This window comes from Terrapene carolina, unplaced genomic scaffold (assembly GCF_002925995.2).
Source record: "Terrapene carolina triunguis isolate 2854851 unplaced genomic scaffold, T_m_triunguis-2.0 Scaffold30706, whole genome shotgun sequence".
In the NCBI taxonomy this organism is placed as follows: domain Eukaryota; kingdom Metazoa; phylum Chordata; order Testudines; family Emydidae; genus Terrapene; species Terrapene triunguis.
The window spans coordinates 9,479-28,409 of record NW_020695057.1 but is presented as its reverse complement, the minus strand read 5'-3'; the positions used below and the strand labels follow the sequence as shown (position 1 = coordinate 28,409).

The following is an 18,931-nucleotide window of genomic DNA, read 5'->3' as shown; positions in this document are numbered from 1 at the left end:
CTTACCAAAATCCGCCTTCCTGAAATCCATTGTCTCTATTTTGCTGTACTCCCTTCTACCCTTCCTTAGAATTGCAAACTCTATGATTTCATGATCACTTTCACCCAAGCTGGCTTCTACTTTCAAATTCTCAACGAGTTCCTCCCTATTTGTTAAAATCAAGTCTAGAACAGCTTCCCCTCTTGTAGTTTGTTCAACCTTCTGAAATAAAAAGTTGTCTACAATGCAGTCCAAGAATTTGTTGGATAGTCTGTGCCCCACTGTGTTATTTTCCCAACATATATTTGGATAGTTGAAGTCCCCCATCACCACCAAATCTTGGGCTTTGGATGATTTTGTTAGTTGTTTAAAAAAGGCCTCATCCACCTCTTCCACCTGGTTAGGTGGCCTGTAGTAGACCCCTACCATGATATCACCTTTGTTTTTTTCCCCTTTTAGCCTAACCCAGAGACTCTCAACACTTCCGTCTCCTATGTCCATCTCCACCTCAGTGCAAGTGTGTATATTTTTAATATATAAGGCAACACCTCCTCCATTTTCCCCCTGTCTATCCTTCCTGAGCAAGCTGCACCCATCCACACCAACATTCCAATCATGTGTATTATCCTACCAAGTGATGCCAACAATGTCATAGTTGTATTTATTTATTAACACTTCCAGTTCTTCCTGCTTATTACCCATACTTCTCGCATTTGTATATAGGCATCTAAGATACTGGTTCGATCTTGCCTCCCAGTTTTGCCCTGACCCTCCTTTCTCTCTGCCATTATAGCCCACACTCCCTCTTGTTTCAGACCCATCTCCCAGGTCTCCATGTTCCCCACTTACCTGTGGGCTAAGTATGCAAAGTAGTGCACACTGGAAAACATAATCCCAATGATACATACAAAATGATGGGATCAAAATTAGCTGTTACCACTCAAGAAAGAGATCTTGGAGTCATAGTGGATAGTTCTCTGAAAACGTGCACTCAATGTGCAGCGGCAGTCAAAAAGCGAACAGAATGTTGGGAAGCATTAGGAAAGTGATAGATAATAGGACAGAAAATATCAACTTCAATACTGTGCGCACTTCTGGTTTCCCCATATCAAAAAAAGATATATTTGAATTGGAAAAAGGACAGAGAAGGGAAATAAAAATGTTTAGGTGTGTGAACAGCTTCTATATGAAGACAGATTAAGAAGACTGGGATGTTCATCTTGAAAAAGAGACGACTAAGGGAGGATATGATAGAGGTCTATGAAATCAACAGTGGTGTGGAAAAAGTGAATAAGGAAGTGATATATACCCCTTTATAAGAGCCAGGGGCCACCTCATGAAGTTAATAGGCAGCAGGTTTAAAATAAACAAAAGAAAGTTCTTTTTCACACAGCGCACACTCTGGAAACGCAAATGTCTAAACCTCCCAACCAGTCTGCAGCTAGGGTATTGTGCCCATCTGATACTCTAACCAGCCTTCCCATCTCTGTGCAGCACCCTCCCATCTGTACAATGCTCCTTCAGCAGATCCTACGGGCAGTGGCTAGTGTGACAGGCCCTGGTAGCACATCTCTGATGAGCCTGTGCTAGCAGGGAGCTGGAGAGGGTCCTAGAGCAGTTGTGGAGGAAAAGACATGGTGGGAGGGTGGGTCTAGCCTCCAGTGGATCACTGAGATCTGTGCCTAACTTGCGGGATCCCTGGGTCCTCCTTTTCATTCCTCAGGGAGAATTGTAGGACTGGAAGGGACTGCAAGAAGCCATCTAGACCAGACCTCTGAGCTCACGGCAGAACTAAGTATTATCTAGACCATTCCTGACAGGGATTTGTCTAACATGCTCTTAAAAATCTCCAATGAGGGAGCTTCCACAACCTCCCTGGGCAATAAAGATCCGAGGGAAATTTCCATGTAGGAGCCTTGTGGAATCTCCCTTCCCTGGCCTGCACCCTGGATTTCTAATGCAGGAAAGGCGGCTGCTGGGGAGAAATCTGGTCCTATATTATTCGTTATTAATTATTAATTATTATTTATTATTATTATATTTTATTTCCGCAAGATCACAGCTCTGAGAGCATCATCGTTACCACTCGGCCGCCCCCAAGGTAGCCATGTCACTAATCAGAACCACATGAACAGTGACGACTAGCCCGGATTCCAGAAATAGAGACTGCAGCAGGTTTTGTGCTGCAGTCCAGTTGGGAAGCATCACCCCACGTCCCCTGTGAATTAGCCTCCTGCAGTTTGCCATTGGCTGTGACGAGGTTACAGCTGGTGCATACTATGCCAAGCCTTTGAGATTCCCTGATGGCCAAGGGGCCCCCAAGGAAATGTGCAGACATGCTTCATAAAGTCAGTTGCCTCCCTATCTGAACAGATACTGCCTGCTGCCCGTGCAACCTCTCCGATGACTCCTTGTCCTTTATGGTGAAGATCTCTGGTATCAGCAGCTCCATGTCTAGCAGGAATTAGGTACGTTGGCAGGTCTCACTATCTTTAAAAAGCGAAGTGAAGGGGAAAGGCTGCAAGTTGTTTCCATTTGCAGGTGTTCTGTGCAGCGATAGCAAACTCAGTTGGGCTGTCGGGGTGACTCAGTGACAGGGCTGGAGGGCAGGCAGCACTAAGTAGCTAGGTAGCTCCCCTGCATCTGCCCACGCTCCATGGTGAGTCATTCAATCTACACAGAAACCTGATATTCAAAGCGAGCTCGGAGTGTTAAAACCCCGATGGCCTGTGTCAGGATTTCTCAAGGGGTCCCATTTCTAGAGTTTCCATGTGCTCTGGGCCCGATCCTGCCAGGGGCTGAGCGAGAGAAGACCCCATGGAATATCAGTGACTAGTTCCCAAATCGCCTCAGGTTTATTTGCTTCTAGAAATTTAATCAGCAAATACATTTTCAAAGGTCTTTTTATCTTGCTTAATTGTTTACGCAGGAATTGAAAGCTGCGTTGCTCTGTGGCAATAGGTCCAATGAGGCATATTTCTGTTTCCTGACTGGCTGGGGCTCCAGCCTTTCTGCCCTCTAGAGACCGCTCAGAGTTTCAGGGCTACCGGCATCTCTGCCCCCTCTCTGGTGTCCAAGTGCCAGATGTCAGGCCTCGTAGCCTTCCCTCTCATGGGGTGGAATCCCTCTATTCTCCCACCCTCAGACTGGGCCCAGGGGTACCGCACACTGCAGATCACCTGTGGTTGCTGAGCTGGTCCAAGTGGGTCCAGCACCTGTGTTTCTCCTCTCTGGGATTCTGTGAGTAGTGGTGAGACGAGTGACCAGCCAGCCTTCTTAAACCAGAATATTGTTTAATCTGAACAGCAGGAATAAAGTGTAATATGGGAGAATGAGAGGGTTTTCAAACAACAGTCTGTACACGTCTCTGACCCCAAGCCTTCCCACTCTGACAGGGACCCAGGCAGGCCAAGGCCTTATGACTTCCCCAGCATTGTCTGTGCCTATCAGTCTGAAGAGATTCTAACAACCCAGCACCTGTTTTTCAGGCATGATGTCCACAGCTCTGGACAGATTCTCAGCGCTAGCAAAACAAGCTGTGTGATGTGGCTAGAGGACGGAAATAGGCTCTTCCCTTCCCCGCTTGTAGCTCCGGTGTCAACTCTCAATCTCCCTGGGTTTTTTACTGAGTGATGGCTTTTCTTGAGCTGTTACTTCCCTTGCTGCTTGTTTTCCAGCAGCCTCCTGTTAAACTAAGAAGAGCAAAACTGGTTTCACCCAATACAACCATAACATAAACATGCTAATAGTTAACCCGAAATAGCCATAACATAAACATTCAAAGAGCTGTCCCAATACCATTCCCGTTTGCTATGGATTTTATGAATACAGGTCACAGGCAGTCAGAGAGCAATACACTACTTTCATATGGGAAATGAAGTTCCACATGCATTTGACTTTTAAATGCACTTCCTGAAAACCTGCATCATGCCTGAAAAACAGGTGCTGGGTTTACTATGTACTAGAGAGTTAGAGCCCAGGTAATTAATGTTTTCTACACTGATCCCAATGCCTGTTACCACTCCAGATAGAGGCTACAGAGTGATAGAACTTGAGGAGAACCAGTCAGCTATTAACTCAGGGACAGAGGAGTTACTAGACTTTTATTCGCTGACAAGCAATTGACTTTTCAGGTTCCGGAGAAATCCAGATGACATACATGACATACATGACATACATGTAACCCTTCTGCCAGACGTAGCCGGCAGCTACCAGAGCCAGTTTCAATATCTAGGGGTTCCTTTTCAATAATACAACAAAGAAGAGGGCCGAGCCCTAACCCAGTAACCAGGGAAAATTACACACCACTCCTGGGCACCTCTTAGAGGCAATACTTCCCTCTCGCAATCACAGAGTCCGAGTGTAGAAAAGAAACTTTTAATAAAAGGAGAGAAGTCTCCCGACATTAATTAGGGAAAGTGCCTCAAGCAGGATTCATAATCCTAAAACCGTGAGCAGGACACATCTTCTGCTTCATGCTCTTGAGTTCTACAAACCAAAGTTCCTTTACTGTGCCCACACCCCACTCATTGTGGTTGTACTTGGTCAGTGAGGGCCTGGGGCTCAGAGGTGCATCATTCACCTCCCACCTGCCATCTGATCACTTGTTCTGGCTGGCCACCCCGCCAGCCATGGCTCCTCTCTGCTGGCTGCCCCACCAGCCACTTGCTCCACTCTAGTCAGTTGACTGTCAGATACCTTCTGCTGCCACCTGCCTCTCTGCTGTGACCTCTGCAGGTCTATCTCTTAGTGACTGATAGCTGTTTGTGACTGTCAGCTTGTAGAAGGCTGGGCAGAAATGCTTTTCTACCACCAGTGATTGCAGCTCTTATTTCAGCACTTACAGTAAAAAAAAGGTTCCCAATGGAGTCTATTCAGCTCTATCTTTGAATGGTGGGTAGGAACAGATTAAACCATACCAGGGACCCTAAAAAAGAGCCCACAACTCCTGCTTGGGATACCTGTTCCCACCCCTCTTACTTTCACAGGGCTCTGGCATTCGAGCCCCTGGCTTAATGAGGTACTTTCAGCTGAAGGTGACCACCTCATTTGGGACAGGTTGAGCACACTTTTGCTCCCCTTTATTCATACAATAAAGACAACAACATTAATAACAGTATTTCACTACCCCTGCATTCAGTGCTAAGGGATTTGTACACCCGCCAAAGTTGAACACTTTGAGCAACACCTCTCTATCTACTGATATCTAGGAGTGTATGTATGTTCATGTAAATACAGTTTGCTCCTCAAGTCTCTTCCCCTTCCCGGTAGCTGTCAGAGGAGAGTTCATTCAGACCCTGTTTACATATGCTACTTCTTAAGTCCCACTCTAACCCGAGAAATCTTCTCTGAAAGAAGATTTGTTAGGCCAAAACGTTTCATTGTAATACAATTACAAACCAAACTTTCATGAGATGCATGAATATTGAAATCCAGCAGCAGAGTTGTTGGAATCTCTACAGGAAGGAGCAGTGGTAACTTTACTACTTAATGGCTTAAGCTTTAGAAAGTATATCAGAAGTACTCCACAAACTGTTTGTGATGGGTTTGTGCTATTAACTCTTTTTTCTGTGAACAGTTGTATGATTCTATCCCCAGAAGCTGTTTCTAACACTTATATTCAGAGTCATTAACACAATCCTACTGCAATACCTGTGCAAGACATTCCAAAAAGTCATGAGAAACCAGAAGCACTAGTCTGTGTTTCAGCAAATAGAGCTGAGGTGCAGGAAAGGGCCCTGTAATATTGGTTGTATGTAATTTATTCTCATCACCTCTTACACAAGAATGGCTAAAGTAACTTGCACATTCAGTTGGATATTAGTGCAAATCTAGCATTTACACTATTCACTCATTTGTGACACCAACCCCTCCCCCGCTTAGCTGAAGTAACTGTCTATGTTACCTTGTAACTTGCCAGATATCTACAAAGCATTGCATGGGGAGAGGATTTAGGTCCTCTGAGGATGAAAAGAAGCGTATCGATTATAAAACTTGCTGGATTCAGTCAACGCTGGGCATGCAAAACACTTCAGTTTCTCTTGAAAGGATTCTTGGGGGTCAGAGTATATCACCTGGGGCATTTGGTAAGGGAAAGTTAATAGAGCCTTGTTCTGATTGAATGTAGACATGTAAATCTGAAGTGATGCTGTTGAAGTCAATGTTATTGAATTAAGCACCCCGCCCTAAGAATTTATCCCCTCAAAACTGCAAAGGGGCAGTGGCATCATTTAAACCCTCAGGAGAGGAGAAAATTATACTATATATATATATGTGTGTGTGGGTGTGTGTGTGTGTGTGTGTGTGTGAGTGTGTGTGTGTGTAATAAGGCAATGAAACACATTTATAAATAGTTTGAATGTAGGACACATAAATACCATTTTCACCATGCACTTGCCATGCGTTTACCCACATGCCATAATACAAAGGGCCAGACACAGAAGTGGAGGGCCAGAAAGGGTGTGTTTATGAGGGTCACAATTGTAAAATATCACAGTGCTCAAATAGGCTGTGGAACTCACAGTCAAAAGATATCACAGAGGCAAAGAGCTTAGCAGAATTCAAAGAGTGACGGGCTGATTATATGGAAATTCCAATTACAGTAGTGAGACTTTTTTTTTAAAAAAAAGTCTTGTAAGGGCTCTAAACCTTCCTGGTTTATGTCACAAAATATGTTTAACTAGTGGGCGCCAGTGGAAAATTTTCCCTTTGAGCTGCCTATTGCAGGGTTTCTTCCACCGAAACATCTGGAGCTGGCCACTGGATACTGGGCTCAATGGACTGCAGGTCTGATCCAGTCTGGCAATGCCTATCTTCCTGTTGTTGCTGCAAATCCAAGACTATGTATTTGCTGATCTTCCTTGAACTCCTGGGAGTCTCCAGATTTCCACTGAGAGCAGAAAAATGTCTCCTTAAATATCAACTAGTCTCCTGTTCTTTTTCCTTTTAGGAAGGAGAGTTCAAAATTCCTGGGACCTGCCCAGTACATTATGTCTGCTGTCAATGACAGGAAATTGAACTCTGCAGTGTTCCTTCTGACCGGTCTACCTGGGCAGGAAGACGTCCATCTCTGGATCTCTATCCCCTTCTGCTTAGTATATGTTCTTTCAATAGTAGGAAATTCAGTCATTCTGTTCATTATAAAAACAGATCCAAGCCTCCATGAGCCCATGTACATTTTCCTTTCCATGTTGGCCATCACAGACCTTGGCTTATCGATAACCACCATACCGACGATACTGGGCATATATTTGTTTAACTCTAGGGAGATCAGCCTTGATGCCTGTTTTGCCCAGCTCTTCTTCATCCACTCACTATCATTCATTGAATCCTCCATTCTCTTGTTGATGGCCTTTGACCGCTTTGTCGCGATCTCTAACCCACTGAGATATGCTTCCATCTTAACTCTTCCGAGAATAGCCAAGATAGGACTGTTGTTTGTGTTAAGAGGCTTTGTCCTAACATTCCCACTCCCCTTTCTCTTGAAGCGGTTCCGATACTGTCGAGCCAATGTTCTCTCCCATTCCTACTGCCTGAACCAGGAGGTCATGAAGCTGGCTTGTTCAGATATCATAGTCAACAGCACCTATGGCTTGTTTATTACACTCTTAATGGTGGGGTTGGACTCGCTACTCTTCTTCCTCTCTTATGTGATGATCCTCAAAACAGTGCTGAAAGTCGCATCCCCCACAGAGTGCCTGAGGTCCCTGAACACCTGTGTCTCCCACCTCTGTGGTGTTGTGCTCTTTTACACACCAGATATCGGCTTGTCTGTGTTACACAGATTCCGGAAGGGCTCTCCTCCATTGCTTCAGATTCTCCTGGGCTACATCTACATGCTGGTCCCACCTCTGATGAATCCAGTTGTGTATAGCGTAAAAAGCAAACACCTTCGTGCAAGGATAATCAGGGTGTTTGTCAAGTGATGGGTCAGTTGATCACCTGGGTCCAGTGCTGGTTACATGGCAGATGAAAACCAGGGGCCACCTATTCCGTTCTGGACCCTTACATCCGAGATGACATAAGCAATTGATCTCCACTCTGCAGAGAGAGACTAAGGCAGGATCTAAGGCCTGGAATAATGGGATAGGGGCTGTTCCTGCTTCCTGGTGAGGGAGGACAGTGCACTTGGGGAAGGTGACCAAGGCAGACAGCAGCATTTACAAAATTACTATGTTCCTGGAGTGACTGGAAATGGTGGGGTGTTGGCCCATAAAGAGCTGTATCAGTGGTTGGAGCAGTCTCAATAGAGTCAATAAGGAGACGGGATGTGGATGTTGTTTTGCATTATAACTGGCCCATCACTGGCCCATCTCAGGTTAAACATCCAGGGGCCATGAAAGAAGGTGCCGAGCTTCTTTGGCAGTTTCAGTCCTGGCCCTTCCTGAGCGCACTGGATGCTGCGTGATCCATGGGGCTGCATCAGCTGTGGACAGGGGCTATTGAAGGGGCACAGACACCCACCCTCCCCTTACCCCCTTAGCCAAGTCCTAATGACTGAGTCATGTCAGAGACATGATTAACGCCAGCACCCCAGGAGAAGCCATTCACACCGCCCTTCCCCCCCCCCACTCTGTTTGTGGCTCTGCACACAGCACACCTGCTGAACCCACTACTCATGTAGGCAGAACTGAGCATGTGAGTGAGGGTCTGACACACAGGAGTCCTGGTAAGAGACTAAGGCCCAGATTCCCTCCTTCTCCTCCCCTCCGTTTGCCCTGCTGCAGGGTGGAAATGGTCCTCAACTCCCCCACAGAGGCACAGCTAGCTCCTATCCCAGCCCAGCCCATTCAGTGTAAGGTAACCACCTTTTCAAAAAGCAAAAGCAGATCATATGCAGGATCCACATCCCTGCATTGACCCCGTTCCTGCTCCTCTTCTTCCCCTGAGGCCCCTCCCTCTGCCCCATCCCTTCCCCCAAGCCCCACCTCCTGCTCCTCCTCTTTATCTGTGCTCCGCCCCCTCTCCAGGCCCAAGGCCAGAGAACAGCTGCCCTAAGAGCTGCCCAGGGAGCCAGAGCCACTGTATGGAGCCCTAGACCCTCCTCCTGCCATGGGCATGTGGCTGGGGGCCCCGAGAGCAGCCCCCAGCCTGTGACTCTGCCCCCCAAGATGCATCCCCTTAGGGAAGTTGTAGAGTTCGAGCTCCCCACAGAGGCCTGGGCTTCCAGGGCACCTCTTAACACAGCCCAACTCTGGCCTGGCCAGGGGGCAGAACCTCAGGGGTAGTGGAGGAGCAGGGGAAGGGCCTAGTAGGAAGTGATGGGGACAGGGGTCAGGGTGTCAGGGGAAAAGATTGGGCAGTGGATGCGGCAAGCCTGAACCAACGTTGACCCCAGCCAACAGGGTGGTGGGGGGATCTTGAGTAAAGGAGGAGGGTGGGACTGGGGGTTAGGAGACCTTGTGTTTTGGAGAAGACTGAATAAATGTGACCCCACAAAGGGGGCTCTTGTTTTAAGTATCCCAGGCTGAGAGTCAGTTATTGCAAGGACCTTAGCGGGAAGGGCAGGACACCTGCAGGGCTATCTCAGAACACAAGGAATCACTCTGAGGTGGCCCCTGTGTGCAGGAACTTGACCAGAGTGTGCCAGGCTCTTGGAAGCCGTTACCACTGGGTGGAGTTCCACCCAACCCCCAGGCTGCTCTAAACTCTGCTGAGGCAAGGGGAGAACAGGCCAGTGAATCAAACCTCTCTAACTGGCTTCTTGCTGTCCCCGCTCGCTGAGTCCAGCCGGGCCTGTCACTGCTCAGATGGCTGGAATGCTGCCTGTGGTCTGTGCATTGTGCTGTGACTCAACAGAGCTGGGTTTGATTCCTTTCCCCTGTGTGACCATGTGCCATTGGCTGTCTCTGAGCCTCTGCACAGGTGGGTAATATCCCTGCCCTGTCTCACAGCAGTGGTGGGAAGATACATACATTCAATGTGCTAAGATTCTCTCACTAGGGAGCCACATGAGACCCTAAGATCAGGGTATGACTACTTCCCATATTCTGCATAGAAATATTGTTATAAGATGATTATAGCATATCTAGGATGTATTTTATGCAAGATGAATCATGTAAGGTATCATTGGAAAGATTATGATTTACCGACTATGATTATCCTAGTTGTATGCACATATCATTTCTGTCTCTGAAGTTAGGAATATTGACTAGGTAACAATTACAACTGTGTTTACACCTGGAGAACACCCACCAGATATTATGCAATCAACCTGGATGGGCCATTAGGGAGAACAATAGGAGTTTGAACATGCTAATCTCGCACCTTCCTGAGAGGCTTCCTGGGATGCTGTTTTGACAGTGCAGCTTCAGGTGATCAAATCACCTGGTACTGGACCCCATCTTGGCCTGCTAGTATTTTTCCAAAAATAGGGCATGGAGCTCAAACTGGGAAACAAAGCATTCCTGTCCTGTGTAAGTCCTATATAAGGCATAGAATTGAGCTGGGCTCTGAGGTGGGAACTGATGGGAGGTTAAAGGGGGCGGGGAGAATCAATGGATTTGGAGCAGGCGGGAGGAGGTTGACGTGAGCAGCAATGTCTTGAATAAGCTGCATGCCTCCCCGGCCATGTCTGACCACAGATAACACCACCCGCAAACTCTGATGGGATGTCTAGCCGCACAAAAGCAAGGCAAGCTTTCGTTCTCTGATGTTCACAACAGTTTTGTTTGAATATTAGAACCAGTCGATGTTCACGTTCTTTTTTAATAGTCAATACATGTCATAAGGGCAACATCAGAAATATGAGTAAATAACGCATGTGCCGCTGGGCTTCAGCATTTGCACATGCACAGCCTTGGAAGCCTAGCCTTTGATCCTACACACCATTTAAGGGGCAACTCACTATGAATTGTTCCTTTTTTGCCACATGGCAACACAAGTGAAAAAGAAGGGGGAAGACTTTATTAAGCCAAACATAGGAATTACCGACATGGACGAGACCAATGGCCCATCTAAACCCGCATCAAGTCACTTATAGTGGCCGGTATCCAGTGACCCCCAAAAGGTCAATGACAGAAAGCAGGCCCACCTGGGGATTTCCCAGCTGAGGCCTTTCCCAGCCCCCATCACTGTGCTCCCTGCCTGCAAGAAGAGGCTGTGTCCTTATGCAGGGGCTGAGCTGAAGCAAAAAGAGATTAAATGATCGTCCAAAGTCACGCAGGGACTCTGTGCCAGAGCTGGGAATTAAACACAGGTTGCCTAAATCCTGATCCCTTGCCTTACCCACAAGACCATTCTTCCTCTTCCCAGCCACAGGACAGTAGCAGAAAATTATGACACGGAACTTAAAGAGATCAGAACTCTTCTACGTTTGGTGCTGTCACATGTAAAAACATCCCATCCCTTTGCGGCATCTTCCTAAACTACAGCAGCAAGTGGCTGGGATTTCCATGAGGTAATTCTGCAGAGTTGAAATGAAATAATAAAAGATCAAACTCACTCGACTATTCTGGGTTTTGGGTTCAGGTCAGGATTTATTATTATTTTTCAGTCTTTGCCAGCGTACCTGGGATGTGAAGGACACAAAGCAGGACATGATGTGCTTACAGGCTAAAATAGGCCCTTGGAGGTATCTAGTGCATTTGGCCTCACTGAAGCCATGCCCCAGCTGTATGGGTCTGGAGTGGGATGGGACACAGCAGCTGGCTATACAGGGATCACTCACTCAGCGCTTAATAATAATACCTATCACTTGTCATCAGTACATCTCAAAGTGCTTTAAAAGGCAGTCAGTGTCAGCAGCCCCATTTTAGAAATGGGGAAACTGAGGCACAGGGTGATGAAGATACTTGGCCAAGGTCACCCAACAGACCAGGGGCAGACCCAGGATTAGAACCCAAGTCTTATCCGATGCTCTATCTGCTAGGTCACACTGCCTCTCTCCATGCAGGCACCGCTGGGTGGGATGCCTGTTGCAGCTGTTTAACTACACTTAGAAATTCTGCACATGAGTTTGAGGCAAGAAGTGAAGCAACTGTCAGGCCGGCGTCGTAGCAAGAATCTCAGAATAACTTTACTGAAGTCAGGGGAGTTGGACGGTGTGAGGAGCATAGCAGCTGTTCTCTACCTTGGGCTACCAGTAGCCATCCAGCGGCTAACCTCTGGGAAATCTTTACATTGTTTTCCCCATTTGCCTTTGATGGAGAATCCCATTGGACGATGGGCTTGACTCTGCCCCAGCCTCGCACCTCATGATGCCTTAAAAACCTGTGCAAAGTGGGTGCAAATGCTACCAGATCTAAAGGGATGCATTTGACACAGGTGTGAATGATGGCACAGATGCAGAGCCAGTGTGAACAAGCCCCCTCAGTCTTTATTTGGGATCGTCTTCCTCTGGAACCTCTGGGCTATCCTCCTGTGGATCTGCTTGGTCTTCACGCTGTACACGATGGGGTTCATCACTGGTGGGACCAGCACATAGACATCGGCCATGAGGACGGGGACGAGGGGAGAGGCGCGTTCCTCGAAACGGTGGATCACGGAGATGCCAATCATGGGGATGTAGAAGATCAGGGCGGCACAGATGTGGGAGACGCAGGTGTTCAGAGCCTTGAGGCGCTCCTCCTTGGACGCAATGCTCAACACAGTCGTAATGATCATGACATAGGATAGGACAATGAGCAGCGCATCTAAGCCCATCGTGGTGATGACCACAAACAAGCCATAGATGCTGTTGATCGTCCTGTTGGAGCAGGCCAGCTTCATGACATCCTGGTGCAGGCAGAAGGAGTGGGAGAGGACATTGGGAAGACAATACCGCAGCCTCCAGAGGAGAACAGGGGTTGGCATTACCATGAGCACGCTCCTCACCATGAAAGCCAGCCCTATCCTGGCAACAGTGGTGTTGGTTATGATTGAGGCGTACCTCAGGGGCTTGTGAATGGCCACAAAGCGGTCAAAGGCCATGGCCAGCAACACGGCTGACTCCATGACAGAGAAGGTGTGGATGAAGTACAGCTGGGCGAAGCAAGCATCGGCATTAACCTTCCTGGAATTAAGCAGGAAGATGCTCAGCATTGTGGGCAGCGTGGAAGCTGACAGGCCCAGGTCGCTGAGCGCCAGCATGCTCAGGAAATAGTACATGGGCTGGTGGAGGCTTGGATCCGCCCGTATAATGAACAAGATGGTGCAGTTCCCTAGGACTGCCACAATATACAAGGAGCACAAAGGGATGGCGAGCCAGCCGTGTGCTTGTTCCAGCCCTGGGATGTCCACCAGGAGGAATACTGCAGGGCTGGCTGAGGTGTGATTGAAAGCTGCCATGCTGTGAGTCCGGGTCACCGACACCATTCCCTAGAACGAGAAGCAATTTTGTTATTAAAGCCATGATTGGGTGCCACAGAACCTATTCACAACATAGTACACTCTTTTTTCTGTGAACAGTTGTATGATTCTATCCCCAGAAGCTGTCACTGACGAACTCCAGTCCATGGCTGTTCCTATACAAGGGGGCTGTGAGCAGGTGAGGCATGGGTGGACTGGAGGAAGGATTAGACCAAGGGATCAAAGTCTATAAATCATCCCATCCTTCCCCAGAAGGAGGCTGCACCATCTGGCCCAGCCATGGGGTTGCAGCAGCCTCTGAGAAACAAGTGTGAGCTTCCTCCATGGCCAGGGCCGGCTCCAGGTTTTCTGCCGCCCCAAGCAGCGGAAAAAAAAAAAAGCTGATCAGTGGCACTTCGGCGGCAGCTTAATCGCGCCGCTCCGTTCTTTGGCAGCAGTTTGGTGGTGGATCCTTCACTCCTTCTTCCTCTTCAGCAGCACTTCGGGGACAGCTCAAAGAGGAAGAGAGGAACTGAGGGACCCACCGCCGAATTCCCGCCGAAGACCCAGACGGGCTGCCCCAATAGCAGACGGAGTGCCGCCCCTTTCCATTGGCCGCCCCAAGCATCTGCTTCCTTAACTGGTGCCTGGAGCTGGCCCTGTCCATGGCCTGTCCTCTGCTCACCTGCCCAGGATCCAGATCAGGTATGAAGTCTGTGATGTGCTTGAAAACTGTGTTGGAATTGTGAACTGTCACTTAATTTACCAGGGGTTTACTGGTCCTGCTTGTAGGAAAGGAGCTCTGTAGGGAAGCGAGAGATCTGAATGACTAGAGTAAGGTGAGTTAAGTTGGGCATCTCTGCCTTAGGGATCAGCCTGTTTTTCTCTCTCTGCTTTGGGGTTCTTCTGTGTGAGGGCTCTGAATTCTAAGAAACAAAGTAGGGATACACTGCAATCTTCCAGTAAGAGGATTTTTTTGCTGTCAGACAAAAACAAAGTTTATAGTCCATTAAGGTTGCAGCAGAACTCACCCCCTCCACCCTTGTTCCCTGGTGTGTTGGTCAATTACAGGATGACTATGAGCCACCAACATGTTCTCCAGGAGTGGGGCTAACAAATACACTTGTAGGTTGGTTTACAAACAAACAAAAGGGTTCACTCTGCTGGAGAAGTGTTTGGAACTAGTTTTTCACCTAGCCTGGCAGGAATGGGCTCTCAGTGGAAAGACGAAACAATCTAACATTCTCTGGGCAAGCGGGGAGGGCTGGAAAAGACCACTGCAATGGGCCTATGACAGTGGTGACTTCAGTGGGTCTTTCTAACAAATCTGTTATATTTCAACCACAAGTTATTGGGCTTGAGGCAGAAATTGCTAGGTGTAATTCAATGACCTGTTACACAGGATGTTAGATTAGATCATTACATCCCTTCTAGCCTTTTAATCTATGAAGATGAGGATGGCAGACTGTGTGGAACAGATTAGCAGAAGGCTTCATGGTATGCAGATTTCATTAATAAAGGACATATTAAGGAAGGATTTCAACCAATAAGTAAATATTAATAACAATTATTTACAATTAAGAGCAAGGTAAAAATGCTGAAAAATTCTATTTTATTATGGTGGCATCAATAGTGAAGCCATAGTTAAAGTGGAGTCAAGTTTTTCTCTTAGAACAGGGATTCAATTTCTGTATCTATGAAAAATATGGTGTAGCCTCAGCCAACACTGTAACACTTACTCTCTGAGTGCAGAATGAGTTTTCAGAGAATTTACAAGTCAACCTGCTAATTAGGTTAGGAATGAATGTATGCAATCTTTCTCCCTTAAAACTCTGTCTTCCTTATATGTATTCCACTGAACACCCCCAAGTCCCTGTATGAAACAGGATACCTTATTCATGAAGGAGAAGCTCTAAGGCCATAAGTTTTGCTGACTGGAATGAACACTAATATCTTTCCTTTTGGGAGTGTCATAAACATACAGCTAAGGGTAGCATAAAATCCCTCCTGAGCAGCTGTACTGAATCCTTACCTGTAAGGGGTTAAGAAGCTCAAATAACCTGGTTGGTACCTGATCAAAAAGACCAATAAGGAAAGAAGATACTTCCAAATCGGGGGCGGGGGGGGGAGGTTTTGTTTGTGCTCTCTTTGTTGGTCCCTCTCTGGACGGAGAGAGAGACCAGGAAGTAAAAACATTTCCTGAAAACATACCTGAAATGAACATATAAGATTACAAAAATTGTAAGTAAGGGCGAGGAAATGCATTAGATTATCTTTTGTTTTAGCTTGTGAATTTTCCCTATGCTAAGAAGGAGTTTTATTTCGGTTGTTTGTAACTTTGAAGCTGAGCCTAGAGGGGAATCCTCTGTCTTTTCAATCTTTTTATTACCTTCCATCCTGATTTTTGCAGGTGTGATTCTTTTAATTTTTCTTTAAATAAAGTTCTTCCTTTAAGAACCTGATTGATTTTCAGTGTCCTAGAGACAAAGGGTTTGGTCAGTACTCAAATTATTCTCAGGCCTCCCCAGGAAAGGGGGTGAAGGGGCTTGGGGGAATATTTTGGGGGAACAGGGACTCCAAGTGATTCTTTTCCTGAATTTTTGTATAAATCACTTGGTGGTGGCAGCAATACCGTCCAAGGACAAGGAAAGTAATAGTACCTTGGGGAAGTTTTAACCTAATATGGTAGAATATAAGCATAGGGGGTCTTTCATGGGGGTCCCCACATCTATATCTCAGAGTTCAGAGTGGGGAGGGAACCCTGACAGGGAGTCTCTAACCAGAGTCGCTGGAGGGGCTATACTGAGAATGCTCAATCAGGGAAAACTGCAAGGAATAGGGCACACAATCTCCAAAACTGGTGGCTTATTCTTATAATTAGATTCACTGAACCAATAAAAAAACAGCTTCTATAATACCTTACTGGTTACCAAGAAGCCAAAATACAGTTCCCTTTAAGCAATCCAGCCTTTGGCTCCCACCCAGACAAGCAAGTCTGTATATTGAGGATTATTTAAAATCTTATTCACCATCTATAATGTTCTACTGCTCCCAAGAGAAGTTCTCCTGCTACCAAGAGATTGGACACATTAAAACCAGGTAAATGAATATTTCAGATCTTACCCAAATACACACTTACAGCCAATTCTTATTAACTAATCTATTTATTTAAAAGGAAAAGAAAGAGAGTTATCATGGTGAAAAATCATTATACATACAGATATGAATCAAGTTCTTAGGTCAGTTTCATAGCAGAGCTGGTGAGGTGGCTGATTTGTAGAAACCCTTTTGGAATTCATGAAAAAAGCCATAGTCAATTAGGCAGTTAGTTCAAATTCTTTCATAAGAATTGCAGGACTAATCCAGAAGTCCTCAGTCTTGTGACTTGAACTTCCCCGACAAAGTTTAAGCAGATCTGAGATAATAAGGATCAGGCCTCAAAATCCCTTTATAACTGAAGTTCAGCTGATTAGCTTCATGTCCGCAAATAATCACTACAGGCATTCCTTGGACGAAGAATAGGTAATGTCCATACTTGCTTTGAAGTAAATCTCTATTTCCTAGGCATACACCAATAACTAGATACATTGATTAGCATAAGACAATTAACCATTCAAACATTTCCTAGGTAGTTTACTACAAACCTCAAAAAGAAATAAATACAATGATATTACTACACTACAAGTTTCATCTAAATGTTAATATCTCTTTTTCAGCTCTGAATCAATAGAATATAGTAATGAAACACTAAAGACAGGAACTGAAATTTAGCATCTACAAGCTAATTAAATCACATTGTTGAACTTCTAATAAGATATAGGTAAACCCAGACGAATAAGATTAGTATCTACTTCTGATTCTCTAACAATAAATGACTATATTTCAAGATCTCTAGTCTATTTACCATGGCTTTGCTAAATATCTACAAGGAATGTTCCTATTTACCATTTCAATACTTTCCTAATATGTCCTTAAAGGTTGTTTTTAGTTCAACCAGCCTGCTGGTTGCTTAACCCTCATTGGCTCAATATGACAGAGCCAACTCAGTGCTCCCATTGGAGTCTGTTAGTAGAATAGTTTTGAAAGATCTTCATGATCCGTTTATGAATCTCTTTGTTTTTTATGCTGTATACAATGGGATTGAGCACCGGGGGGAGGAGGAGGTGGAGATAAGACAGAAGAATTTGACTCTGAGGAAGAGCCTTTTTCTCGAACCTGTGAATCATAGACAAACTGATCAGCGGGGTGTAGAAAAGCAGGGTAGCACAGATGTGGGAGACACAGGTGTTCAGAGCCTTGAGACGTTCTTGCCAGGATGTGATACTCTGCACAGTCTTAAAGATCATGATGTAAGACAGGACAATGAGCACTGAGTCTAATCCCAAAGAAGAAAGGACGATAAACAAACCATAGAAGCTGCTGGGCGTAGTATCTGCACAGGCCATCTTCATAACATCTGGATGCAAACAATACGAATAAGAGAGAGGTTGGATCTTGCTGTACCGCAACCTCTTGAGAAGAATGACAGCAGGGATATGCAGACCACTACCTCTGATTATTATCGCCAGCCCTATGTGTCCTATCCTTGCACTGGTTAAAGTTGAAGCATATCTCAGTGGGTGGCGTATTGCAACAAAGCGGTCAAATGCCATGGCTAATAGTACAGAGGATTCCATGATGGAAAAAGTGTGAATAAAGAAAAGTTGGGTCAGACAGACATCAACGCCAATTTCTCTGGTGTTAAACATGAAGACACTGAGTATTGTTGGCAAGGTGGAAACAGATAAACCAAGGTCGGTGACAGATAACATAGAAAGGAACAAGTACATGGGCTGATGGAGATTCTGCTGTGTCTTGATCACAAACAGAATCAGACTATTTCCTAAAATTGCAATGAGGTACATGGAACAGAAAGGGATGGAGATCCAGGGGCCATCAGCTTCCAGCCCTGGATTTCCTGCCAGGAGAAATGTTGCTGGACTGATGTTGGTTTTGTTGCAGATTGGCATGATGTGCAGGTGTGGAGGGTGGTTCTGGTCAGTTTACCATACCACATTCCCTACAATGAAAAACATTTTTAAAAATATGTGAGACCATGACACAAAATATGGCTCTTCCTGCCACTGCTGTACAGACAGGTTGAAGTCAGTACCTTGATTAAAAACCCTCGTGGTACTCACAGATCCCCAGATCAGTTATAAATCTCCATTACTAATAATATCCCGTGCTTACATAGAGCTTTGCATTCATAAATCTCAAAGTTCTTTACAAAAGAGCACAAGTGTCCATGGGTCCGATTCAAAGCTCATTGACACTCATGGGAAGGATGACATAGATCCTCATTTAACTGAGGGGGAAACTAAAGCACTGAACATGTAAGCAACAGGTAAGCAACTTGTGCAAGGCCATGCAGGAGATCAGTGACAGAACTCAGGTCTCCAGGCTCTGATTAAGGGTCTGGAGCACATGACTTATGAGGAGAGGCCGAGGGAACTGGGATTGTTTAGTCTCCAGAAGAGAAGAATGAGGGGGGATTTGATAGCTGCTTTCAACTATCTGAAGGGGGTTCCAAAAAGGATGGAGCTCAGCTGTTCTCAGTGGTGGCAGATGACAGAACAAGGAGCAATGGTCTCAAGTTGCAGTGGGGGAGGTCTAGGTTGGATATTAGGAAACACTATTTCACTAG

At 46.0% G+C, this 18,931-nt stretch overlaps 3 protein-coding genes across 3 annotated transcripts; 1 reads left to right on the top strand and 2 right to left on the bottom strand.

The window, feature by feature from the left end:
- The first annotated feature begins 6,968 nt into the window (after window positions 1-6,968).
- LOC112119516 (olfactory receptor 51G2-like) lies at window positions 6,969-7,904 on the top strand. Its single transcript, XM_024218190.1, has one exon. It carries the CDS (start codon window positions 6,969-6,971, stop codon window positions 7,902-7,904), a length of 936 nt encoding a protein of 311 aa, XP_024073958.1.
- A 4,384-nt stretch (window positions 7,905-12,288) lies between these two features.
- LOC112119521 (olfactory receptor 51G2-like) lies at window positions 12,289-13,245 on the bottom strand. Its single transcript, XM_024218194.1, has one exon. The coding sequence runs from the start codon at window positions 13,243-13,245 to the stop codon at window positions 12,289-12,291; it is 957 nt and encodes a 318-aa protein (XP_024073962.1).
- A 4,043-nt stretch (window positions 13,246-17,288) lies between these two features.
- Window positions 17,289-18,254, bottom strand: LOC112121091 (olfactory receptor 51G2-like). Its single transcript, XM_024220186.2, has one exon. It carries the CDS (start codon window positions 18,252-18,254, stop codon window positions 17,289-17,291), a length of 966 nt encoding a protein of 321 aa, XP_024075954.2.
- Between the last annotated feature and the right edge of the window lie 677 nt (window positions 18,255-18,931).